Source organism: Dendropsophus ebraccatus, chromosome 14 (assembly GCF_027789765.1).
Source record: "Dendropsophus ebraccatus isolate aDenEbr1 chromosome 14, aDenEbr1.pat, whole genome shotgun sequence".
NCBI classification, from domain to species: Eukaryota; Metazoa; Chordata; class Amphibia; order Anura; family Hylidae; genus Dendropsophus; species Dendropsophus ebraccatus.
In genome coordinates this window covers 67,091,254-67,119,162 of record NC_091467.1, presented here as the reverse complement: position 1 = coordinate 67,119,162, position 27,909 = coordinate 67,091,254, and the positions used below count along the sequence as shown (strand labels likewise).

The 27,909-nt window shown below is 44.6% G+C and overlaps 1 protein-coding gene across 1 annotated transcript in view; it reads right to left on the bottom strand.

The window, feature by feature from the left end:
• Positions 1–27,909, bottom strand: part of STX8 (syntaxin 8) — a 120,018-nt gene that overhangs the window by 76,780 nt on the left and 15,329 nt on the right. Inside the window, exons 5-6 of the mRNA XM_069952533.1 lie at positions 26,978–27,105; positions 22,459–22,551 (exon numbers count right to left, since the gene is read on the bottom strand). Of these exons, the coding sequence (XP_069808634.1) occupies positions 22,459–22,551; positions 26,978–27,105 (221 nt within the window). The remainder of the gene's footprint in view (positions 1–22,458; positions 22,552–26,977; positions 27,106–27,909) is intronic.

Here is a 27,909-nt window from a genome sequence, read left to right as displayed (position 1 = left end):
CCCTCGTCCTACACAGCCTGACCTGTTAAATACAGGAGGGTCTTCACTGAAAAATTATGACTTTTCATTTACAGCAATGGCAGCGGCTCATGTTTTCCTAACCGAAGGAATGTTTGACGGCCTTTGATTTAAAGAGCCCTGGTGTTGGGGCTGCCGCAGAGCGTGCGATGATGTGTAATTATTAATCACGCCGTCCTCTCTTCCGCTGGGAACAGCTGAGACGATAGGCCAGAAACGTTAATATGATGCACTTCTTATTTGTGTGCAAAGACCGAGGCTAAGAGTCCAATAGGAAGAGAAAACACCATCTCGGTGATTCTAGGAATAGGCAATCACCCAAATATAGGTCAGTGGTTACCAATGGGTCATCACCAAGACTATGGAAAGACTAGCCTAGCTGAGGAAGCCGAAACGCACCCTTGTTTGGTATACAGAGCCTGTTATATGCATATATATGTAAATAAATGGCTTTTGCAGGAGAATCGGTGAGTGCCAGGAACACTTCCATTTTATTTGTACCTGGTTGTCGACGAGCACTACGCACCTCCGGAGTGCCGACTATCTTCCACTACACGACTATGGTAGAGCGCCGCAGGTCATTGTCCAAGGGCATTTTTCAATATGGTGTTTATGAACGCATACACCAGCTTCAGAAACCGATAACAGTCTCTGACCAACCTTCTATGATGGCCACCGGTGATTGAAGGTTCATATTTAATTTCAGCAACAAGAAAAGTCAAGAGTATATGATTTGTACATGAACCATGTTTAATTTTAAGATCGAGCCAACTATCAAGGGGCAATGCAATACATCAGTTCCTGAGGACTACGTCTGACCGATATTTGGTAGGTAATATATTGGCTATGTTAGCTTTTCCCAACCATCCGTGAATATTGGCTGCTCCTGGGCTCAATTACCAAGGATAAATGAATGTGGATGACTGCACGCATGTCATCCAGGTCATCCAGCCAATGGATACAATCCTAGTATGGTCATGGGGTTGCTGGCTACCTGATCAGTAAAAATACTTGCCTAACATCTACAGCCAGAGTCTTAATCTGGTCACACACATTAGATAAATACAATATGGGGCAACTTGAATGGTCAGGCCCCCTCCGTGAGAAAAGTGTTGTTAGCTGTCAGTTAACGTTCCTCAAAGTAGTACGTTCAGCTCTTTCCATAACTGAGAGCCCAAGAAAGATCGGCACTCGCTTGCCAAGCCTGTACAAGGCACAATCAATCGTGTGGCCGAGCCATGCGAACGATGGTGCAAAATATAAACTTCTTCAAAGTCGCCCACACATTATCGTTTACACCAATTTAAAAAGATGTGATCAGCAAACAAATGAGAGATTGGATGCGATCATCCTTGAGCACAGGACAAATACCGCCAGTGAACGTTCCTGCCTGCTGGTAACCAGCTGGTAACAAAAAAAAAAGGAAAAGGCGTTTATAGGGTAAATACAAACAGACACAGATCCCTGAACCAGGATCTGTGTAATATCACATGAGAAGAAATTATTATGGACAGGACTAGAGATGAGCGAACCGGGTTCGCGTTTGAGTCAATCCGAACCCAAACGTTCGGTATTTGATTTGCTGGGGCTGCTGAAGTTGGATAAAGGTTGTCTGGAAAACGTGGATGCAGCCAATGACTATATCCATGTTTTCCACATAGCCTTAGGGCTTTATCCAAGTTCAGCAGCCACCGCTAATCAAATGCTGAAAGTTCGGGTTCGGATCGACTCGAGCATGCACCCGGTTCGCTCATCTCTAGACAGGACACATATGACCACACAAATGCACAAAACGGGACACTGCCAAATAAGTAACTGGTTGGTGTAAATGAGTCCAAACGCACAACACACAACGGAGAGCGACACGTACGAGCTTGGCCATCTCTCCTCTGTACTAAATGGGTCCTGGGACAACTAAGTATCAGTGAATAGGAGTCAGATGAAATCTGCTTTGTACTTTTCAAATTAAGGTGTAGAGTCTAAGAGTCCTCTAACACCAAGCAATTTTTACCGACTAACAGTAAACGATTGCAAACGAGATTGTTTATGGTTAACCTGGAATCATTCACCATATTACACAGAATGATAGCCGTTAGTTATGATTAGCGAACGATTTACAATAATTTTAGGTTCAGATCTAAATAATCGATCAACCACACACAAACAATTTTTCGATAGTTGCCTGCAATTACTCAGAACAATTATCGTTTAAATTCGAACTATATAGCGATTTTTCACACGATAATCGTGCCGTGTAATAGGGCCCTTAGGGATACCCTGTTCTTTTCCTAAACTCCCGTTAGAAGGTATAGAATGTATGCTCTAGAATAGTCACGTAACACTAAAATAATTTAGTCAGGAACATGGCAAAAGAGTGTCACCAGGAGAGCAGAATATAGGAGTGTAGTCAGAAACAAAGAGCTAGGAGTAGAACATCAGGTACCCGGCAGACAATCCAAGGACAGAGAGGATCATCGCCAGGAACAGGGCTGCAGTGATCTGGATCAAACATAGTAATCGACTGCAATGAAAAGAAGCCAGGAAAGAACGTCCCCTAATGGCTCTTTGCATCCAAAGATACTGCCCAACCAAGTATGGCCAAAGGGAAAAACGGGAACTGAAACAGGACTGGGGAAAGAGCCTGGTTGCTAAGCAGAAGTCATTGCTGCCTGCGGGAACAGAGCGCTTAATAACATTTATTTTAGTGCAAATAGGTAGTTCTATTACTTTATGTTTTTTGTAAAACCCATATTATGTAGCAATTGCCATTTATTGACGTTGCTGTGTTGAAAACTTACTCAGTACTCTGTCATCAGACTAGTAACTACAACGCTCTTCTCTCTACAAAGAAACCAGACAACTTCTCATCTCATCTTTAGATATGAACAGGGAATAAACTAATAAATCCCATATCTCAAAAGAGTAAAAACGTATACCTACCAGATCTTGGGCTTTAGTGTCAATGGTTACGAAGCACAAGGTTTATAATTTCTAAAGAAATTTACACCCAGAAATTCTGCTTAGTAACAGAAGTGACTGTGCGAGTAGATGGAAGATTTCTCTGACTTCGCTACTAAACAAATCTTTCATAGACGTAGCGCCAACGTCTCCTAAATTTACACAAACAACTGATGTAAATCAGACATAGCGGAGCTCGAAACGTGTCAGAAAAGTGAAAATATTTAGGCCTCGGGGAGCCATTTAGCCAACCTTAATCACCGGGGTCTGGAATGGCACAACCTGTGGAAAAATCTCCGGCAGTAGCTCTCAGTAAAACACAGGATAATTAGTCTGACCACTCAGAAGCGGCAGATCTCTGGATACAAGTCCCATCACGTGGTCTCCTCACAAGCGCTCAGCTAAGTACTTTTCCAGAAAATCTGTGAGGCAGCCCCAAAGAATGAAGTCTATGGAAGTCTCTTGTGGTTCTCTGAAATAGCTTGATATGATACAGAAGGTATGTATATGTATAGGCAGAGGTGGCCATAGACCTCCGCCAAATGAGCAGTGAACCCTCCCATCCTTAGAAAATATATGTACACTTGGTTCATTGTTCTTAATAGCGAAGAATAAGCCACTGCCAGACGTCTATGGCAGCTCTCCATCCTTAAAGGAAAACTCGTACATACGGCGCTATTTTCAAATCATTTGATAAAAATATGGAAATGAACCTGTTTGGGGCACTGGGGGAGTTCGGGGCACTGTCCTGTCCGCCCTACCGGTTTCTACATCCTCCTACTAATGCATATATGCACGAGCGGTAACATTAGAAGGATGTAAAAGCCGGCGAGTGGGCAGGACAGAGCACTGAGGGGCAGAGGAAAACCCTCCCACTGCAGTAAATGGGTTAATTTGCATATTTTCTTTTCATTTAGGAGAATCTGTCACTAGAAATTTGTATAATTCTGTTCAGCCGTTCTACTAATATGCAGGAGAATAGAATTCTTGCCACACTCCTCCCCCCACCCTTCAGCTGCTGATTGATAGGTGATAAACAGAATCTTAGATAAGTCATGAAGCATAATGGTAGTGTGGTGAAGAGTAAAGGCCCCATTACAAGACGTGATTATCAACCGTATAATTCCGATTATCGGCCATTACGGCCAATAATCCATACATGTAATAGAAGGCAACGATCAGCCAACATTGTTATATAACAATCTTAAATAAAGTATACATACTAAATATCTGTCGACCCCCTCCTCTTCTCCCAGGCAGGTGCCATCTTGGGTTGTCACAGCGCACCAGCAGCCTTTTCATTGGCTAGAGCGCATCACATGGCTTCCAGCTTGCTCAGATCTGATTGGCTGAGCAAGCTGAAAGCCATGTGATGTGCTCCAGCCAATAAAAAGGCTGCCGGTGTGCATGCGCACCAGCAGCCTTTTCTCTCCCATTCATTGCACCTGGACGGCGGACAAAGATGTCGGGGACGCGGCGGGAAATTTGAACGGTGATCGCCACCATAGGCATGGTGAGTATATTTCCTGTTTGTGTCTGTGTTTTGTTTGTTTTTTAGGGGGGGGGGGGCGGCGCCAGAGTACTTCTTTAAAGTATCAAAGTGTTTTATTGAAAGGTTTTTCAGAATGTTTTCAAAAACACAAATAATTCCAAATACAAAAACAATGCCAGAGCAGAAATATGTCAAGTATAAGGATGGTTCAAGTACAGGAAGTAACAGATAGCTACTGATAACGACTCTACACCGGAGTACTCCTTTAACCGTTCGGTGTGACTCCACATTCGTTCATCAACGGCTTTTATTCTGTGTAATATGATGAACGATTCCAGGTTAACGATAAACAATCTCGTTTGTGATCGTTTATCGTTAAAAATCGCTTTGTCTAATAAGACCCTAAGATGGTAATAGGGTTTAATAGCGTTAGCTTGAGACTGTAAGAGAAAGAGACATGTGCTTGCACTCAATGAGACACGAGGCATCCTGGAATATGTGAATATCGCAGGGTACGAAGAATTTCCAATGCTAAAATTTAGTGTCCAAGAAGAGAATGAATCATAAAAGGTCATAGATAATGTGAGGATACAATTTGGTTGGGAAACAATTCCAAAATCATTCAACAGCTTCCTCACTTTTTCCCACAGAGAGACCCACACACAGAACGTTACGAGCTCCGGGCTGTCGGGTGATGTTTACGAGCCACCGGCGGGGAGAGGATATGATGGCTGAAAATCCAAGCTTTCATTACAGGCCGCAAGGTGTCCGCGAGGAGAGGATACAGAGGATTTGCTGCAGCTGACACCAAACTTCTGAGCAAACTTGTAGAATATTAAAGTTGTGAGCCCCTAATAAAAGAGCGTAAATCCCAGCCCTATTCTCCTTCCTGTGGTCGGGCTGAGGCTGACCCCCTTTCTACAAGAGGGATTTACAATATACCAGTGATTTATTCTATATTTATGGGCCTAATAAAAACTTTTTAATTAAAATCTCATTAAAAGATCTGCGTACGGGTCACATGGAGTTGGCCGAAAAAATTCTGTGTAGCGCGGGGCTAGCTGGTGTAGATTAATGTTCAGACGGGACCCCCATAAAACACGGGGAAATAGTCTGAATAGTTCCCAGAAATTTAGTCTGTGGGAAGAAATAATTGGTTAGAAGAGGTGCGCGACAGATTTCAGGATTGTGACCAACAAGTTAGAGAGAGAGAGAGAGAGAGAAAGAGAGAGAGAGACAAAGAGAGACAGACAAAGAGAGAGAGAGAGAGAGAGAGAGAGAGAGAGAGAAAGAGACCACAACCAGGACCTCACACTATAGCAGTAATGGTTAGGGATTCTACTTTGTGTTATTGTCCTGTACCTCAATTGTCAGTGTCTCACTATCCTGTACCCCAAGTATCAGCGTGTCATTATCCTGTACCCCAAGTGTCAGCGTGTCACTATCCTGTACCCCAAGTGTCACTATCCTGTACCCCAAGTGTCACTATCCTGTACACCAGGTATCAGCGTGTCATTATCCTGTACCCCAAGTATCAGCGTGTCATTATCCTGTACCCCAAGTGTCAGCGTGTCACTATCCTGTACCCCAAGTGTCACTATCCTGTACCCCAAGTGTCACTATCCTGTACGCCAGGTATCAGCGTGTCATTATCCGGTACCCCAAGTATCAGCGTGTCATTATCCTGTACCCCAAGTGTCACTATCCTGTACCCCAAGTGTCAGCGTATCACTATCCTGTACCCCAAGTGTCACTATCCTGTACCCCAAGTGTCAGTGTGTCACTATCCTGTACCCCAAGTGTCAGCATTTCACTATCCTGTACCCCAAGTGTCACTATCCTGTACCCCAAGTGTCAGCATGTCACTATCCTGTACCCCGTGTCAGTGTGTCACTATTATGTACCCCAAATGTCATTATCCTGTACCCCAAGTATCAGCGTGTCATTATCCTGTACCCCCAAGTGTCAGCGTGTCACTATCCTGTACCCCAAGTGTCAGCGTGTCACTATCCTGTACCCCAAGTGTCAGCGTGTTATTATCCTGTACCCCAAGTGTCAGCGTGTCACTATCCTGTACCCCAAGTGTCACTATTCTGTACCCCAAGTGTCAGCGTGTTATTATCCTGTACCCCAAGTGTCAGCGTGTTACTATCCTGTACCCCAAGTGTCACTATCCTGTACCCCAAGTGTCAGCATGTTACTATCCTGTTCCCCAAGTGTCACTATTCTGTACCCCAAGTGTAAGCGTGTCACTATTCTGTACCCCAAGTGTAAGCGTGTCATTATCCTGTACCCCAAGTGTCACTATTCTGTACCCCAAGTGTCAGCGTGTCACTATTCTGTACCCCAAGTGTTATTATCCTGTACCCCAAGTATTACCCTCAATGATGTTCGAATGAATTGTGGACGATCAACGATGAAAATAGGTCCAGATTCTATAAAACAATCAACGATTTCTCGTTGGCCGTTTGATCGTTGCCTGCTATTACACAAAACGATTATCATTTAAATCCGAACGATCTAACAATTTTTCTGACGATAATCGGCCCTTAGTGTTTCATTAGCAAAGTACAGCGTGACAGGTGGCAGGTGCATATCTGGCTGCTGCTCCATTCAACCAGGCAGACATGAGACTCGCTTTCTTGTGATCTACCAGGATCCCAACAGTTGGACCACAACTAATCAGACAGATAGATGACGACGATTGTCGCCAGTGGAAAAACCCTTGTTATCTGCCCTATAATACTGCAAGTTTTGTCACCCAAGTAGTTCCGACATCAGGATCCCGGATATTAAAAAATAACATGTTAATGTAGAGTATGACTTATAAGTCACGGTTCTTAATAAACCCGTCCTTATATTGCTCGATGTATATATAGTTACAGAAGGTAAAGAACATAAAAAAACAACCTCGAGTAAGGGCCCTATTACACCAGACGACTATCGTGTGAACAATCGTTATATTTAAACGATAATCGTTCTGTGTAATTTCAGGCAACTATAGAAAAATCGTTCGTATGTCGTTGATCGTTGATTTAGATCTGAAGCTAAAATTATCGTTAATCGTTCACTGTACTTCCACATTCGTTCACTAATCGTTCAGTGTAATTGCACATTGTTCGTTGTTTTGCTAGGATCAGAAGGAATAAACGATCATAGTAACGATCACAATAACGATCGTAACTAACGACCATCGTTCTGTGTAATATGGTGAACGATTTCAGGTTAACGATAAACAATCTCATTTGCGATTGTTTATCATTAGGCGTTAAAAATCGCTCCGTGTAATAGGACCCTAACTAGCCCTCCCACTCATCCTGCTAGATGTCGTGCCGAGCCTAGTGGATGACTACACATTCCTATCTCTAATACTGTTCCAATATGGCATGGGTAGAGAACCTTGGCTCTCATCAAGCCTGATGGGAGTTGTAGTTTTGCAACAGCTGGAGAGCCAAGGTTCCCTACCCTTGCCATATCCAGGACAGAACAGGGCCATCAATGATGTCATAAGGGCCATGACGTCACTGCTCTTGCTTTCTTATTCTGCAGGAATTTTACACTTCTTCCTGCATTAACCGGCCCTAATCTCCCCCCCAACGCTTGTTCAATTAGTGCTGCTAATTTTTATTGGAAAGTGTTTTCTACATATATAATCCAATTGCCATCAAACCACACAGCGAGGGGAAAATAACAGGCCCGGAAAGACTCCTTCAAGTTCAGAAAGGCAACCCGTGGGTCTATTAAAAATGCATCAGTTGGAGCCTAATCCTCAATACGAAAGCTGTCAACGGAACAAAATCGGCTATTTTCAGCCGCATTAAATGGAGCGGCCTATTGTCCCCGCCGGTTTTTAAGTTGTATGTTGTATTATGAAATTAAAAAGGTCAGATCTCCTTTCTCTGCGGCTTATTCGAGCTCCTTGTCGCGCGCCCGTCTCCTGGGATTCTGCCGTGCCAGGTAATAAGGAGCCTGCACCAAGCCGATGCCAAGGAAAGGATCGTATCACGATGTCATTGTATTGTTCTCCGAGTGTTCTCAGAAAAAAAGGGCACTTAACGGGTGATGCCAGAGATTGGGAGAAAAAAAAAAAAACTTGCAGAAGGATGCCAAGTCGCAGCCCTTGATGATACAACGGCTCGGGAAACAATGACTGTTCTCTGGGCTCTCGACAAAGCAGAAAAGGACTAAAGAACTAAAAACACCAAACAAGAATAGAAGTAGTAAAATGCTATAAAAATTCTATGACAAAACAAACTAAAGTGCAACAATTGTAGCCGTAAAAGCAGTAAAAATAGCTCTGATGCATGGAGGAGGCCGAGCCAACAGTTAGGGCCCCATTACATGGGAAGATTATCGTGCGAAAAATCGTTATATCGTTCGAATTTAAACAATAGTCGCTGTGTGTAATTGCAGGCAATGATCGAAAAAAATCTTTCGTATGTTGTTGATTTAGATCTGAGGGTAAAATTAACATTAATTGTTCGCTAATCGTTCGCTGTAATTCCACATTCGTTCGCTCAAGTTCCGCATTTGTTCACTAATCGTTCAGTGTAATTGCACATTGTCCATTGTTTTACTGGGATCAGAAGGAATAAACAATCATAGTAACAATCACAATAACGATCATAGTAACAATCCTATCTAACGACCATCGTTCTGTGTAATAAGGAGAAGGATTTCAGGTTAATGATAAAACAATCTTGTTTGCGATCGTTTATCGTTAGTCGTTAAAAATCGTTCCGTGTAATAGGACCCTTACGTTGCCCCAGTAATATAGGTTAGGATTAGGCCTTATTCACATGTTCAGAGATTTTTCTGGGACGCTATTTTTTTTCTCCACAATCCGTCGAAAATCATCCGTAATTGCATCTGTTTCCCTAAAATGTGAATAATACTACTTTGCATAAATTTGATTCGTTTTTTTTTGCGGACGTCGCGGATATCACATAAAAAATACAGATCCCATAGACTTCTATTGGTAATCCGCAGCATGATCCGCACTAGGACATGTCCTTTTTTTTTTTTTTACGGAACGGATAACAGATCGAATGTGTGAATAGCCCAAAATAAATCAATGTGCTTTAAGTTGAACTGTGATTTCGGATTTGCAATTACGGACAACTTTACGGGACGTGTGAATAAGGCTTTACACAGCATTTTCTGGTCGCGCAAGTCCATCATTGATACAAGTTAATGGGGTCACATGGTGATGCAGAGGGTTGCGGTCATGGGCGGTTGTGAGTAGCAACACGACACCTTCACTTGTATGAGCGGTGGAGTCGTGCAACACAAAGGTTCCTGGTCACACAAGCACAAATCGTTTAGTAGCCCCAGTCGTAAATGAGGAGCAATACAAGGTTTACAGTAAGGGCCCTATTACACTGAATCAGGCCGATACGGACAATTATCGCTCCATGTAATTGAGACAACGATCAGCTGATGACAACGATCCTCGGCTGATTGTGTCTTTAGGTTTAAAATCATCTGCCATCAACAGCGTATCGCTACGTGTAATAGCAATGCATGGCCAATAGCTAACAATGAAATAAACCTGTATACATTACCTCTCCATGCTCCCAGTCTTCTCCTGGGCTCTGCCTTCACTTCCAACGCCACCGCTGTAGCATCAGAGTGGCCTGTATGAGCTGACGGTCAGTCACAGGGGTCATGGCCAGTGTTTGGCTGAGCAGCCTCTCAGCTCAGACAGGCCCCTCTGAAGCTACAGCGGTGGCGTCGGGAGTGAAGGCAAAGGGCAGGAGAAGACTGGGAGCATGGGGAGGTAATGTATACCAATTTAGGCCAAGGGCTGCACAGACATCACAAATGATGTCTGTGAAGCCCTTGCTAAATGATAATCGAGCCGTGCTATAGGCTCAGTAAATGAGTGGAGATCTGACATATAGCGCTGATTTACATTATTGATGGGGCTGCCATCAGCCGTCTAATAGTATCCTAAGCGCTAAAGGCAATATTTTCCTAAAGCAGTGGTGGCAGCAGCCACACTGGCACAATTTTACAGCAAATTCGTGGAGCCCAAAGTCTGTTACAGTTCAAATGTATGGAGCTGAGGTTGTCTAACATAATAGGTTTGACATACACAGGACACATAGGGGGAGATTTATCAAACATGGTGTAAAGTGATACTGGCCCAGTTGCCCCTAGCAACCAATCAGATTCCACCTTTCATTTTCCAAAGAGTCTGTGAGGAATGAGAGGTGGAATCTGATTGGTTGCTAGGGGCAACTGAGCCAGTTTCACTTTACCCCATGTTTGATAACTCTCCCTCATAGTGTGTAATCACGAGACCCATTCACTTGAATGACACTGAGGTCCCTGGTTGTGCGAACAGGAATTTGCTTTAGAGCTCTAGCTAGCAGAAGACGACCTTTACTACATAAACATGCAAAAAGACGAGTTGCATGAGCTTTAATAGATATAACTTCTTTTCATTATTTATTATATATATTTAAAAAAAAAAAATTTATTTTTATGTTCAATAAATTATATGTGTTGCATGTAAAAAAATAAATAAAAAAAATCCTCAAAATAAAACCACAATAAATACAGCTATATAATATATATATATATATATATATATATATATATATATATATATATATATATATATATATATATATATATAAATAAAAATAAAAGTAGAAAACCGCAGCACTCCGAGTAAAGTCAAAAAAGTCCTGTAGTCTCCTTGGTGAGTGACCCCCCCTCTGTGTACCCAGCTGGTTGTTTATACTTATTTACTTATATTGTGAACTTTGGTGCATTTATTACACTTATATAAATCACTATATCTACATGTGCACTTATGCCAAGCACCTATATTTGTTTTGTTACACTGTCACTATATGCTATATGTATTTTTATACACTTTATCGATTGATTGTCTGTCAATCATCTTATTGATATGTGAGCACATATAAACCTGTATTGAGCACATGTTATTACACTGCTTGAAAAAGCTCTCAGTGAGGGAGCGAAACGTCACAAGTTTTGGGTGGAATAAACAAAGAACTTTTTTGACTTTACTCGGAGTGCTGCGGTTTTCTACTTTTATATACTTCAAGCACCGTTGGTCCCTTGTGCTGACCGCCAGGCACCCATTTGCATTACATATCTGAGGAGTGCTGCAGGACTTTTTTGCTTTATATATACTGGGCTATCTAATGGTTTCAATTAACAAGCATAATTTTGGGAGGTTTCAACCTTTCATGGATGCGAGAAGAAAACAAATCATTACTTGTCCACCTTCTGGCGGTGTCCACAGACAGCTGGTTAATAGTAAAACCGAAATAGAAACATCGAGGCCCGATGAGCTCTAATAAAGGAAACCTTGTACAAATAAACACCAACCAGACAAAAAGGAAAAAGCCATGGAGGAAAGGTGCGGTTAGAATGATCTGACGGCGTTTGGTATTCAGCTCTCTGATCTTGGTTTTTTTTATAAATTCATTTCCAGGAAGAACCATGTGCATCATATTCCAACTTGAAGGTGCGTTCACACCTACTGTATCGCAGCAAATTTCACGCTACGAGTTTATCGCAATAAAATCTGCCGCGATAATGATTACTATGTAACTCAATGGCAATTTATTTCTGCAGCAGCGTATTATGTGCGTTTATTTGTACCATATGGATTTTGTGCGGGAAATTTGCTGTGATACGGTATGTGTGAAAGCACCCTTAGGGTATGTTCACACGGAGCAAATACGGCGGAATTCCGAATCCCGCCGTGCTCAGTGTCCCGCTGAGTGAATGAGAGTGCGCACGCTCCTTCGCTGCCACCGCTCTCCGCTCGAAGAAGTGACATGTCACTTCATTGAGCGGAGAGCGGCGGCTGTGGAGGAGCGCACACTCTCCCATAGACGGGCTGTGACACTGAGACAGGTGGGATTGCGTGGTGGAAAGTTCCGCAGCGGAATTCCACCTGTTTTACTCAGTGTGAACATATCCTTAAAGAGTATATCCACATGAGAAGTACATCTCCCTGTTTATATGCTACAATAACCTACATAAAAAGTGGAGACACTGTGTACATTACATTACTTATCCTGTCTTATACTCCAGAGCTGCACTCACTATTCTGCTGGTGGGGTCACTGTGTACACACATTACATTACTGATCCTGAGTTACATCCTGTAGTATACCCCAGAGCTGCACTCACTATTCTGCTGGTGGGGTCACTGTGTACATACATTACATTACTGATCCTGAGTTACATCCTGTATTATATTCCAGAGCTGCACTCACTATTCTGCTGGTGGGGTCACTGTGTACATACATTACATTACTGATCCTGAGTTACATCGTGTATTATATTCCAGAGCTGCACTCACTATTCTGCTGGTGGGGTCACTGTGTACATACATTACTTAACATGAGCTAACAGCTGGACTAGTATATTGTACTGTATATGATTACAGCAGTGCCATACATTAATCAGCAGTAGGTTTCCCCCATGGTTTCGGTGATGACCCCCAGGCATTACGCTCACCCAGATTAAAGGGCATTCTCCATAACGGGCGACGTCTCAGTGGTTCGGTTCACTGAGAAGTGATGAGTATGAGCCGTAGCCGTGTCTGAGGCCCCATGTGGTGTGGAGTGATGAGTGAGGCCAGTGGTGACAGACACTTCTCTCACACTACTTAAGCCCCCCACCCTTATATAGATCCCACCCGTATGTGGGGAAAATAAGCAGGCAAGTCAGAAGGGGAACACGGCTACAATCATTTCCCTCTGATATAGTCCAATATGCTGAGGGTGACCCAAATATTGCTTAAAGGGGGTCTCCACTATGGGTAATAACTACTAGTTAGAAGGATAATAAGACACTAGGTATAGAACACTTAGAGATCAACTGGATTCATGGAAAGACCTGGTTGTAAGTGTTCAGTTTCCCTGCAGCATCACCAGGTCCTTCAGATCAAGAGACTCTCTTGATCGATTCGATTCGATTTACTGGGCCTATTCCACAGCCGATAATCGTTTAGCGTGGGCTGCAGGGACATTGTTACCAATGTCCTTGCAGCCCTTGTTTCATACTTTACCTGTCCAGGCTGCAGGTCTTCTCCTTCTCCCGGTCCCACGCCGCAGCAGGTTCGGAGCGGCCTGTCTGAACTGACAGAACGCTCAGCCAATCACTGGCCGCGACAGTCCTGGCCAGTGATTGGTTGAGCGGTCTGTCAGCTCAGACAGGCCGCTACGAAGCTGCTGCTGCTGCGCACGGGACCAGAAGAAGGAAAGCAGGAGAAGACCTGCAGCCTGGATAGGTAATGTATGATGTTTTTAAATTGTCGGTCCCCCGCCGCGCACCGCTATTCCACGAAGCGCGGGTGGCGACCGATGATTTTAGGTTTGAACCTAAATGAACGATCAGCCGATAACACGGCCATCGGCTGATCGTTCTCTCTATTCCACGGAGCGATAATTATCGGCCAATTCGGCCGATTATCCCTGTGTGGAATAGGCCCCTAAGAGGCAAGGAGCCTGAATGGGGACCTCTATGATAGAGTATAGAAGTATAGAAATAAGAGAACAGACCTCCACCTCCTAGCAACACAGAGTATTTCAGGAGAGAAGCGTGAAAATTTTGTAAGACATTATAGACAGAAAGGGGGAGATTTATCAAACATGGTGTAAAGTGAAGCTGGCTCAGTTGCCCCTAGCAACCAATCAGATTCCACCTTTTATTTTCCAAAGAGTCTGTGAGGAATGAAAGGTGGAATCTGATTGGTTGCTAGGGGCGACTGAGCCAGTTTCACCTTACACCATGTTTGATAAATCTTCCCTAAAGTGTGGGGACCCCCAGGGGCACAGAATATTTTGGGAGAGCAGTGAGATCTTATGGGAGGTCATCAGGGGCGTAACTACCACTGTGGCAGCCATAGCAGCTGCTATGGGGCCCACCACATCAGGGGGCCCTGTTGCCTGTTCCTGAAATACACTGGGCCTCCTATTAGGTGACCAAGCGGGCCTCCCAGGTTCTGCAAATGTCCCTTTAACGGCAAGCACTCCTGAAGAGCCCTTGCAGTTATAACTAGACTTGATGGCTGAGTGGTCAGTCGGGAATGGGGGCCCCAATCAAAAATTTGCTATAGGGCCCAGCCATTACTAGTTACGCCCCTGGAGGTCATAGATTATTACACGGAGGAAGGAGCAGGGTCCACAGCAGCACAGAGTAAAAAAAAAAGAGGTGTGCTGATCTGTGAGAGGTCACAGAAAATAAATATTGGGTCCCTCAGCAGCACAGAGTATTTAAAGGGAACCGGTCATTATAAAAATGCTACCTAAGCTATTGGTATCATGTTATAGAGCAGAAGCAGCTGAGCGGATTGATATATATTTTTAAGGAAAATGTATGGATTGAAATCTCTGATGTTTCCAGGCTAAAGAGTCCAGTCCATTGAATGACACCGCCCACTGGACTCCTAAACACAGAATGATCAGGGATTCCAATCAAAATGTTACAAGTTATACTGAATCTTGTCCCATAAAGTTATATATCAATCGGCTCAGCTCTTCCTGTTCTATAACATGATGATGATTTTTAGATAATATTGTCTTGGTGGCAGGGCCCCTTTAAGGAGGAGAATTTTATGGTAGGTGATTGACTAAGGGCCCTATTACACGGAACAATAATCAGCCGAATAGGCCCTATCCGGACAATTTTCGCTCAGCGTAATAAACACAACGATCAGCCGATGACAACGATCATTGGCTGATCGGTGATTTAGGTTTGGACCTATAATTGTAGGGCGCCGACGTGTAATAGCGGTGCGCGCCCAGCGGCTGACGGTTTCCAAACTCTATACATTACCTATCCATGCTGCAGGGCTCCTCTTGCGGTATTCTCACGGGGTCTTCTGTCCGGGACCGCCGTGACAGAGCGTGGCTGAGCGGCCTGTCAGCTGAACCCGGGGAGAAGACCGCAAGAGGAGCCCTGCAGCATGGATAGGTAAAGTATAGAGTTTAAGCAAGGGCTGCAAGGACACCGGTATTGATGTCCATGCAGCCCTTGTTAAACGATTATCGAGCCGTGTAATAGGCCCAGTAAATGAGCGCCGATCTAGCAGACCGGCGCTCTTTTACAGTTATTATCGGGCTCCCATCGGCCCGTATAATGGTAACCCAAGTATTACACAGTGGATGGAGGAGGGTCCACAGAAGCACAGAGTATTTAGGGGGAGAGTGTGGATATATTATAGCAGGTTATATACTGAGTATTACATGCTGAGGAATGTGCTGCCCTTTGGGGGGGGAGGGGGGGAATGGGACACAAGAACCCGTCCACCCATGTGACGATGTAGTAGAGGACAGGGCTGAATGTGGCAGGGACACTCCTAACTAGAGACATGGCTTCTCTTTGTAGGCTTCTTCTTTTTCGGATACGGCACAGTGTTATTCAGTTCCTTTATTCTTCTCCTTACGACAACCAGACTTCCTCAGGGGAGACCTCGGCCATATTAATGAGAGACGCAGAACCCGACCCGTCTGATAGAAACCTTTAAAAGCTTTCCCATCCAGATGTGAAGCTTCGGCAGGCTGGATGTGGTCTGCTAATGCCGAGCCAGGTGGCAAATGTAGCTGGCGGATTGCTCCCTCTAATGTGAAGCCAAGTGGCAACCTTATTAGTGCTGGAGGCATGCGAGGCCTGTGAATGAAGTACGCACAGCGCGCGTTTATCTCGCCGTTCCACCCAAACAATTCATTTGAAGCCTGAGGAATTTAAAAGAGCATCGCCGCGACCTCGCATGACAAGTCATCGAGACGTCACGGCCAAAAAGTTCTCATCTCTGCGCCTATAAACCGCATCCCGATCTGCAAATAATCCCTTCTTCCTTTGCGTGGCTGCAGATCGTCAGGAGCCGGAGCCAAACATTCTTCTCCGACTATGCCATTCTCTCCGTAGCCTGAACCTTTGCTGCCCCTGTCGTTATACGACTCGATTCCCGCACGCCTAGGGCGCGTCTACTACAACCTTTACCGCTGGTTGACTTGTTTTTGGTCCCAAGGACCCACAAAGGAGTTCTGCCAAAAGTAAACTTGATGTGTTGTAGACGGAGGCTTGCCAGGGCAAGGGGCAGCAAGGCCTGTCTGGGGCCCAAGAGTAACAAGTCTACAGAAAGCATACCAGCCGAATTCACAGAGCGTCTGTGACTGCAGAGATATGGGCAGGAAAGCCGCAGTGAACGTCAACAGTTCCAGGCAAACAATAGATTAAGGCTATGTTCACACTGTGTATAAACAACGGCCACTGTTTGACATGTTACTGCGGCCGATATTTACCATATCGGCCAACAGGAATATCATTTTATTTGGATTGCGGGGGTGTGCCTGCAATCTAATCAACCATTGTAGTCCATGCGATATACAGCTGTCAGAACAGCCAAACATTGTGTGGACGGCCGTTGTCTCTGCCGTCACAAATAACTGACAAGTCGATTATTTGTGTAGCGGTAGTGAACAACGCTGTTGTTAAATACAGTGTGTGGACAACGGCCATTGCTCTCCAGAGCGTTCAATGCAGTGCGGCCATTCTTGTCTAAAATAAAAACACCGTGTAAAATGTATTTTGAATCTATTCTTTAAAAAATTGGATTGTTTTTTGTTAGAAGAGTCTTGCAATGTCCCACAATCAGCTGCGATCTGTGGGGAAGTGGCATACAAAAGAATTAGAGGTAGCCATCAGTGCCACCGCAAGGGAAATAAGGCATTACACTGGTCTTAAAGGGATTATCCAGTTTTAGAAAAACATGGCCACTTTCTTCCAGAGACAGCACCGCTCTTGTCTCCAGGTCAGGTGTGGTTTGCAATTAAGCTTCTTTCACCTCAATGGAACAGAGTTATAAAATCTGCACCCAAACTGGAGACAGGAGAGGTGCTGTCTCTGGAAGGAAGTGGCCATGTTTTTGTAGCACTGAATAACCCCTTTAAAAGCAGCACCTGTCTTTCAAGGGCAGTAAATTAAGGGAGAATTATAATTTGGGATTATGGAACAGAACACGCAGGCTTCCAAGTTTTTTTATAAGAAGCCCTGCTAAGGCTTAAAGGGTTATCCCCAGATCCCCTTTTTACCTTGCACATTGCTTGAAGGCTGCTCCACTTCTTGGTGTCCTCTGTGGGCGGGCTCCTTCGCTGTGATTGGTCCTCATCAGCAGCACTAGGGCTGGCATCACGGCTGCTGACCTGTGCTCTGCTGTTCTGTGCACAGCTCAGCTACACCAACTCCACTGAGCTACTGCAGAAAAGGTGGCCGGCAGAGGAACCTGTATATTAACTTCTGCACGCTCTGGGCAGGGAGCGATAACACTGCTTATAACACAGAGGGGGTTGGGAACCTAGAACGCAGCTATAATCACAGCAGACACATCAGAGTGCCTAGTAGGGAGCCATTTGGTTGAGAACTGGCCTGTGTAAAAGTGTCAGCGATCATCCGAGTTGCAAGAAAACTCACACTCTTTGCATCTTTTGAGCAGCTCTATTAATCATTGCTTGCCGGAGTCACGTCTCGCTGTGTACACAAGAAATACGCAGAGCAATATATTTAAATGGTCGCATGAACGATACAAGGATCGTTTGTGTGGCCCGACCTCTCAATTAACTGTGGCGTGTAAAGGCAGTGCAAGTGCAAGAGTGGCAATCTCACTAATCGTCGCTCACTTGTGGCCTTGGATGTTAGAAAGTTAGGCTCAGTAAATGAACGCTGATCTAGCAGATCAGTGCTCGTTTACAATATTGATCGAGCTGGCCCGTGTAATAGGACCCTAACCGTGGTTGTCATCCATTTGTCTTGGATCCTTAGTATTTGGTATTATCCGTTACAAGGGAAAATTTTTGATAATCTTGGTAAACCAAGCACAGTCCTTCCAATTCTCACAGACTTAAAGGAGTCATCCAAATTTAGAATAATTGTATTGCAGTTCGGCTCAACTGAACTGAAGAGGGCTGAACTGCAATACCCCACGTGACCTGTGGACAGTTGTGGGGCTGTTTCTAATCCTTAGAACTAAAAACAAACATTTAAAGGGGTTGTAAACTTTCAGTGACGCCTTTGCTGGCGTTGCGTTTGACCTATTTAGTGTTTATTCCGGCTGAAGCCAAACGCTCGGCGCGCTGCATCTACTTATTCCGGAACGTCACGAGCCTTCAATGAACGATCATCACATAAACATTTACTAGCGACCATAAAATTGCGGGATGCCAATAACAAGCCGAGCAACAATTACGGAGAGGGGAAATTTTATCAAGGTAATGAGGGGCCGACGGCTCCCCTATTAATGTGGAGAAGGCCGGTTTATGGGGCAGCGCTTAGTCACAAAGAGCGGCTTCCAATAAACAGAAAGGTTGACTCACAGGGAAGGGAGCGAGGACAAGATGGAGGTCATCTGACTCAATGACGCACTTGAAAGCGAAAACAAAGCTGAAGTGAGTTTGAAATATTTTCCTAACAGATATAAAATGGACAGGAATATAGTAATAAGCGAGGATTTGCTGAAAATAAAGTAACACATCGTGCCCACCACTAATTCTACATGAAGACGCTAGAGGTTTAATGGAAATAATCCCGGGAGGAGAAAGAAGAGCAGGCGACTGTGTGACTACATGATCACATGATCGTCTCCAACATGATAAGCCATCAGGAAGATTTTCCAACATACAGCATAAGGCATTGCTTACCTGTCTGCCCTAGTTGCTTTGAGGGTAAGAAATCCTCTCCCCTACTATGTCCTCTCCGGGTTGAGCAGTTGCTTGGTACTACAACTCCCAGAATGCATTGCTTTCCCTTAGCTCTTCATCACAGTCCTCCTGCCAGTTCTCTTTTTCTGCAGTCAATAAATCTGCAGCACCTGCTGCATTCATTCCCTGTCTGCTCCTCAGCCTGTGGCATCATTTATCACAAGGCAACATGCTGTAATCACAACTCATATCACAATAAAAACATATATGTATATGACAGGGAGAAGATGGATAGAGTTTAGATACACAATTCAGCCAAGTTTCCCCCGAGACTGCAGAGGATGAAGAGTTGCCTTAGGATGGAAGGACACCACATTGAAAATGAAAGGACTACACAACTTCCTGTCAGGGGTAATCATGCTGAAGACACTACTATTAGTGATAACACTATATTAGTAAGTTATATGTACATTTTTATTAGTTTTATTTAATTATAATACTGGATTAGAATACTCCTTTTAGAAATGTTGCTATATGCAGGTCCGGTATGTAAAAGAAAGGAAAGGAACTCTATCATGTTATATATGCACAATATGGGGTTTAGCAATGTTACAAGCCCCCCCCCCGCAGTATTATCCACCCCATTTTAAGCAATATAGGCACCCTCCCTGTCGTACCCACAGCCCCCCCCCATATATTGTCCCCAAGCCTTGCACATACTGTCCGCAGCACCCCATGTATTATGCACAGTCCTTCACAGCTCCCTATGTAGTATTTAAAGACCACTATGGTCCCCATGTTGTATCCACAGTCAGAATAAATATTTGCATGCCTCAACATTATCATGCCCAGGATGGGTATCCTGCTGCAACTCATGCATTCCCCATCGACATAAAACCCTTCCGACATGATGAACCTGATGAAATCCAACATAAGAACATGGCTGTGAAGGTCCTTTTAGACTAAACAATCTTTGTCTATCTGCAAACAAGTACAAAAGCTTGTAGTGCCTTTACACAGCACGATCAATCGAGTGGCCGGCCGCACAAATGATCACTGTATCGTTCTTGCAGCCCTTTAAATACATTGCTATTGCCTCACATCACTGGTTACACAGGAAGATGTGCGCCAGGTAAACAATGATATATTTTTTTTTTTTTTGGCCTGACATTTTTTGAGCTGACATTTTCTCATTCTTTGGCTAGTCGCTGGTGTTTTTACATTAGCCAATTATTGGCCTAATGAGCGTTTCTCCATACACTACTTGCCGATAATCAGCTTGTGTAAAAAAGCCCTTACAGAGGGTCCAATCCAGTCATTGCTTCACACCTGTTAGGTAATGGACCCACATGAGACAAGTCCCTGGATGGGGGCAAGGGGCACAGAGGCCCACGTCTTGGTTCTGGGGCCAACCAGGTGGTCAGTCCAGGCCTCTTCTTGCATGAGAGTCAATAAGGCAGGACCAAAGCTACTATACCAACGAAAAAGTAAATTGTGTGGTATTAAGATTGAGAAGTTATTGAATAAATGTGATTAATCAACCAGCCTTGCTCTGATGCAATGTGAACTTAGTCCAACATAAGAAAAATGCACAGAGCAGCTCTTAAACTGTAACAGTCTTTTTTTTATTGCAGAAATCAGTAGTATAAGCAATTTTAAGAAACTCTATAATAGGTTTTATAAGGCAAAAAAAGCCTCTTTCTGTACTCAGAAAGCAATTTCCCAGCCTCCCCCCCTTACTTCTTATCTGTGCATTATCAGGCAAATTCACCTTTATTACAGAGAAGCCAGTAAAGACAGCTGTGTTTATTATACCCTATGAAGGGGGGAGGGGCTGAGGGAGATGAGGGAGCAGGAAGAGGAGACATGAAGGTCAGCTGTTTGTAGACTGTCTGGAAACCTAAAATGCTGAATTCAGAGGTCAGAAAGGTCAGTGCTTATCTAGGAACTTGCTGAGAGAAGATTGCAGAGTGTTGTGCTGTGCAGGACTGCTCCGTGCTCACTGACTCCTCTCAGCCCCTCCCCTCTCCATAGAGCATAAAGGACACAGAAATCCTGCTTCTGCTGAAGTGAGGGGCGAGCTAGGAAAACTGCTTTTTCAGTACAGAAGGAAAATGGTAAATAATTTTGGTAAATAAAACCTATTACAGAGTTTCTTAAAATCGCTTGTACTATAGATATTTATTGTTTTCAGAAAATTTACCCTGAAATGACAGTTACGCTTTAAGGCCCTAATACACAAAGTGATTATTGGCTGTATCTGGTCAATTATTGCCCATTACAACCGATAATTGCTACGTGTAATAAAAGGAAACGATCGGCCAATATGAGCGATGTTGAAAGACAAACGACCATCTGCTGCCATTGCTCCGTGTAATATCATCTGGGGAGAACCCCCCCCCCCCCCCCGCGCATCTTCCCACGCCCCCCCCCCCACACACATTTACGCTCTTGCTAGCGCCAGCAGCGAGCTGGGAACGTGGAGCAAGCAAGCGCTCGCTTACTTTCGGAGACCGCCCCGTGTAATGGGGCTTCAGTAAAGCTGTGGGTTCTCACACATACACGGCCTTGTTACGATGTGTATTGTGTGCAGCACCCACAGGAACGTACGGACTCGTACTGATATAGACCTATTATGTACCTTTTTTAGGATTCTCCCGTCTTACAGCTTAGTAACCTCACCCCACTGGCCGTATCAAGTGAAGGGTTTTTCATGGGCCCCGCCACGGTTTATTGAATATTCTCTCGCTCTTTCTGTGTTTGTTTTGTCAGAGCGCAGTTCTCACAAGAGACAAATATTTACATTCAGAGATGTGTCGCTTTTGGCAGGATACGAAAAAAAGGAGAAAAAGAAAAAAAAAAAAAACCTTCCTCGTTTTACTGCGGTGAGGAAATGATTTGTTTTCTTGTCTGCTTGACCCAGCGCAGGACAAAGCACCTTGCAAATATCAGCCACTTGACAAGAAAAGAGCAGGCGGCCAAGCAACCAGCAGACGGAGCTGAGGGAAGCTGGTGAGAATCTCCATTATATAAACCAGGGGTTTGTTTAGGAGTGACATCATGGCAATGACATCATTCCTGCTATTACATAAGCTTAACCCCTTAGAAGCCATTGCTCCGGCCCCTGGGAATGTTTACAATTCCATTCTTACTGGGTGAGAACAGGTAGAATGAGTTTTCCTAAACTTTAAGGTAGAGACTTTCTATGGAGCTCAAATTTCAGGGTGTTTTCATGTGTTCAGCGTCGACCCCCGCTGAGGAATATAAGATAAGTGCGGGAAGAAGCTTTGTTACTCACCGTTGTGCTCATCCAGTTCATTTCCAATATCATAACCCATCTGCTTCTGCCGGGCGATTATAGATGAGAGGGCGTCCAGGCCAGCGTCTTGTTCTGCATAAAGAAATAATAATGGTCAGTTTACCAAATAAGAGCTAATTGTGTCCTACATCTGGGACCCCCTATGAGAATGAATGTACCGGGTCCTCCAGACAGAGGGGCGCTCTTTGTAGAATGAATGCAGTCCTGAATGATGACTCTACTAAGTGAATTCAGAAGTCCCTGGCATTGTATTTAAAGTGGGGTAATCCAAAGAAATAAAAGTATTACCTATCCTACCAATCAGCTAGGTTTGGTATTACCTATCCTACCAATCAGCTAGGTTTCATATTACCTATCCTACCAATCAGCTAGGTCTGGTATTACCTATCCTACCAATCAGCTAGGTTTCATATTACCTATCCTACCAATCAGCTAGGTCTGGTATTACATATCCTACCAATCAGCTTGGTTTGGTATTACCTATCCTACCAATCAGCTAGGTTTGGTATTACTTATCCTACCAATCAGCTAGGTCTGGTATTACCTATCCTACCAATCAGCTAGGTTTGGTATTACTTATCCTACCAATCAGCTAGGTCTGGTATTACCTATCCTACCAATCAGCTAGGTCTGGTATTACGTATACTACCAATCAGCTAGGTTTGGTAATATCTATCCTACCAAGCAACTAGGTTTGATATTACCTATCCTAATGGTGCGTTTACACGAAACGATAATTGGCCCAATCGTAAGATTAACGTTGTCGATTAATCGTTGAGTAACGATTCTTTTTTCATAACGATCAGCGTTTAGACGGTACGATATATCGTACTGAAAAATCATTTTGTGATCGTTTTGCAATGGCACGCACGCCCGCAGCCCAGCCCCCGCTCATCCGCAGCCCGGCCCCCGCTCTGATCTCCACCCCCGCCGCCCCGATCTCCACCCCCGCCGCCCCGATCACCCCCCCCCCCTGGCCCACTGATTGGCTGAAGAGGGGAGCCGGGAATTTCAAACGGCTCCTCTTCAGCCAATCAGTGCTGCCTTGCATTGATTGGCTGAAGAGGGGAGGCGGGAATTTCAAACGGCTCCTCTTCAGCCAATCAGTGCTGAAGAGGAGCGCCAGGGATGTCGGAAGACCTGCTTCGCGGAGCAGGTAACGTATGCTCGCGGCGGGGGCGATCGGAGCGGCGGCGGCAGGGGGCGATCGGAGCAGCGACTGGGGGGGGGGGAATCGGAGCGGCGGCAGGGGTGGCGATCAGAGCGTCGGCGGGGGTGGCGATCGAGCCGGCGCAGGGGGCTGCGGATGAGCGGGGGGCCGGGCTGCGGGCGGCCGGACTATCGCGCGACGACTGTTTACACAGAACGTCTGCGATTTTTTTGCGAGCGACGAACGACAATTTGATGACATGTTGAAAGATCAAAATGAACGATTTCTTGTTCGTCGTTTGATCATTCACTGCGTTTACACGTACGATTATCGTTCGAATTTGATCGTTATCGCGCAAATTCGCACGATAATCGTTACGTGTAAACGCACCTTTACAATTAGTTGGTTTGGCATTACCTATCCTACCAATCAGCTAGGTTTCATATTACCTATCCTACCAATCAGCTAGGTTTCATATTACCTATCCTTCCAATCAGCTAGGTTTCATATTACCTATCCTACCAATCAGCTAGGTTTCATATTACCTATCCTTCCAATCAGCTAGGTTTCATATTACCTATCCTACCAATCAGCTAGGTTTCATATTACCTATCCTACCAATCAGCTAGGTTTCATATTACCTATCCTACCAAACAGTTGGTTTGGCATTACCTATCCTACCAATCAGCTAGGTTTGGTATTACCTATCCTACCAATCAGCTAGCGTCAATATTACCTATCCTTACCAAACCTTGATGATTGGTAGGGATCCTAGTATTGCAACTTACTCATTGTCACGCTCACAAAAATGTATGTCCCTTGACCCCTAAGTAAATGGCGTGGTGGTCAGGCATGTACACTGCTGCTCCTTTACTATGGGACTATTGAAGATAACAGTGTAGAGTCCCATGGCAGGTGAATGGAGCAGGGGCACATACTGTGGCAATGTAAGTATAGTAACCCTGCATAGACGTTCTCATTGTGGAAGCACTAGGGTTATACCGTGCCTTTGTGTACAGAGGCCCAGATGGACCAGAATTTCCCCCCTTCTCTCCTGTCCCCAGGACCTCACTACATAAGGCAGAGGGCGGCTATGGGATCTCAGGAGAGTCAGGGATGAGGAATAATATAAAATAAGACATCCAAATCTCTCCATACACTATGAATATTATCCCTCTAGCCCCCAATGGCAGCTACACGCACAGGACCTCCAGCAGCGAGCGGCACTTGGCGGTGTCATGTGACTGCACGTTGGGTTTTAGCACTGCTGGGACATGTAATCTCCTCGATCTGACGGCTCCGTTCTTTGAAATCAGACCCAGAAAAACGTTTGCAGCAAATTAGGTCTAATTTACTGTAATGGTACAATATGAGCGTTCTCGCTGGGAACAAATCGTCTGATAATTGAGGCGGACAAGCCTGAGAACAGGGCGTTGGTGATGGCCGCTGAGGACTATTATGACTAAATTGTTATAGATATGGCACGGACTGGCGGCCTAACTCCGGGGAGAGTATTACACATGGATACAATCAGCAACCCCGTATACCGGGAGACATGCTGAACACATCTCTGAGGCTGGAGGGAGGGAAAGGGAAGACTGCTCCGGGCGCCACAATGTACTACCTGCCACGACTGTCACTTTCTTCTATTGTTATCTGTATTGTTACCTTTGTTTGTAACACAATGACTCCTCTCCGTAAGGCGACAGCACGTGACTTACACACGGTCTTCACTTCTACTTCTATTATGTCTTCTTACCCTAAGGCTGCATTATTACTGTGCAACCTTCTCATGTGTTCTGTCATCCTGAAGGAAGGGACCTAACACAGGTCTGTGTGACACATAGAGAGGCAGATGGTGGTGACTACTCCAGTACCGTGAACAGAATAAAATAAAGAGGACTATAGGTCACTATATGCTATCAGCTTTATATGGATTCAGGTATTGCATTCTGTCCCATTGCCACAGGTATATAATATTCGGCACGGCGCTTTACAGACATTGGTGATGCAGCACAGTTGTTCTATGGGGCTCACTGATACCAGCACGGTGGTTTAATAGAAGAAATCGCAGCAACAAGTCAGGTCCTGAGATTTGTTCCCTCCTAGATATTTCTCCGTCAGACACAGGGAGACCATGTAAAGTTATAGGAGGGGGTCACCAAGTGCAAGAAAGTCACCAATGCTGCCGACTCCATAACTGCAGAGATCAAATGTCATCTGGTATCACCATAAAGACTGTTCCTGCCAGGAGCTTCATGGTTTAGGTTTCCATGGCTAGAAGCCTTATTTAACCGAGCACAATGCTAAGCGTCAGATGGTGGGGTGCAAAGCCACTACCACTGGAGATATGTTCTGTGGAGTGATGGAATACCCATCTCTATCTCGCATCTAATGGACGAATTGGGCTGGTGGCTGCCAGGAGAATGTTACCTGCCTGACTGCATTGTGTCAGCTGTAATGTATGGTGGAGGAGGGGTAATACTATGGGGGGCTCCACAGCAGTTGGCCTAGGCTCCTCAGCTTAAAAAGTCACTGTTTAAATTTTTTTGCAGAAATCAATAGTACAGGCGATTTTAAGAAACTTTGTAATTGGGTTTATTAGCCGAAAAATGCATTTTTATCATGAAAAAGCAGTTTGAAGCTCTCCCCCCACGTCTTCATGGTTCTCTATGGAGAGGGGAGGGGTGGAGGGAGGTGAAGCACCAAAACAGGACAACAAAGAGTTCATTTACAACTACCTCACCGGGCTATCTCCTCTGAAGTCAGCACTGACCTCTCTGACTTCTGAACACCGGCTTTCACACAGGTCCCGCTGTTTAATCCTTTGTTCTCTCCTCTCTGCTGGCAACTAATCTCCCTCCTTCCCCCTCCCCTCTCCATAGAACAGACAGGGCTCAACTGATGTAAAAGAGTCGAGATTTCCTGATAATGAGCAGTGGATAGGAGAGAGGAGGGAGGGGGACCTGGGGAAAGTCTTTTTTAATGCAGATAATGGCATATTTGCCTAATAAACCCAATTACAAAGTTTCTTAAAACCACATGTACTGTTGATTTCTCAAAAAAAAAAAAAAAAAAAAAAAGACAGTGACACTTTAAGTGAAGGGACTCTTACTGCTTCAGGACAAAGACATTGGAAACAATTGTCAATTCCATCCTTCTGGCGTCAGTCTGGGTTTAGCCCTTCATGACTGAGTCCCAGTACCCACAGACATGGAGGGGGGTCTGGTGTGGAGGAACCTGAGCCCGGACCTCATCCCCATCCAACACCTATGGGATGAATTATAATAATGATTGTGAGCCCGGCCTCTCCCCAACATCAGTGTCTGAAGAAGTGACAACTTCTACCTGCTATAATCCGCTGCTGTTGTTGTCTCAGCTCTCCAATCCCAAGACCCCGCGTCTCTTCTGGTTCTTCCATCACCCATGGATTATACTGAGACGGTCCTGCCGCTCCGCCAGTCATCAGACTCGACCTGGTTACAGATTAAAGCAGAAATCAATGCAACAGTGAATTATGACATACAATCCAGTGGCACATTGTCCTTATGGTTAAAGTTTCACTGTCGTTACAAAAAACTTTTGACATGTCATAGAGACACGTCAAAAGCTTTGATCGATACGGGTCTGAGCGTTCATATCTGTACTAATTGGGAGAACAAGTGGGGAGAGGACCGCACTGCAGCGCATCCTCTCCCTGCTCTGAGTTAGAGAAAAAGAGTCGAGCTCCATAGAGTTCCACTATCAGTGGACGTGCCGCAGCGCAGTCTTCTCCCCGCTCAATACGGGTCTGAACACTCAGATCGGAACCAATCAAAATTTCTGACATGTCTATGAAAAAAGTTTTTTGTAACAACAGATATATTTTAATGATGATGGAAGACAATGCACTTATTGTTATTAGTGCCATACCTCCATGCACATATAGTACAGTACTGACGGACGGACAGTAACCACAATCGGGATTAAAACAAACTTGTATGGTCTGGAAATAAAGGACACAAATAATGATATAAAGCGTAACTGGTGGCAGCAGAAATAAGGATCTATGTGATCTATAAATGTAATGGAATTGTGCTCCAAGCACTTCATGTGATCAGGTCATTGGGTGGTCTACAGCGCCATCTACTGATCAGTTTTGGGAACTGCACGCTGACAAATCAAACACAAAATCTGTGCTACAAGGGATTGTCATAGCTATAAAGGGACAGTAAAAGACTTAGGATGGGGTCTATGATGGAGGTGTAAAATGGTAAAACAGTAATGGCTGCTGTCAGGTA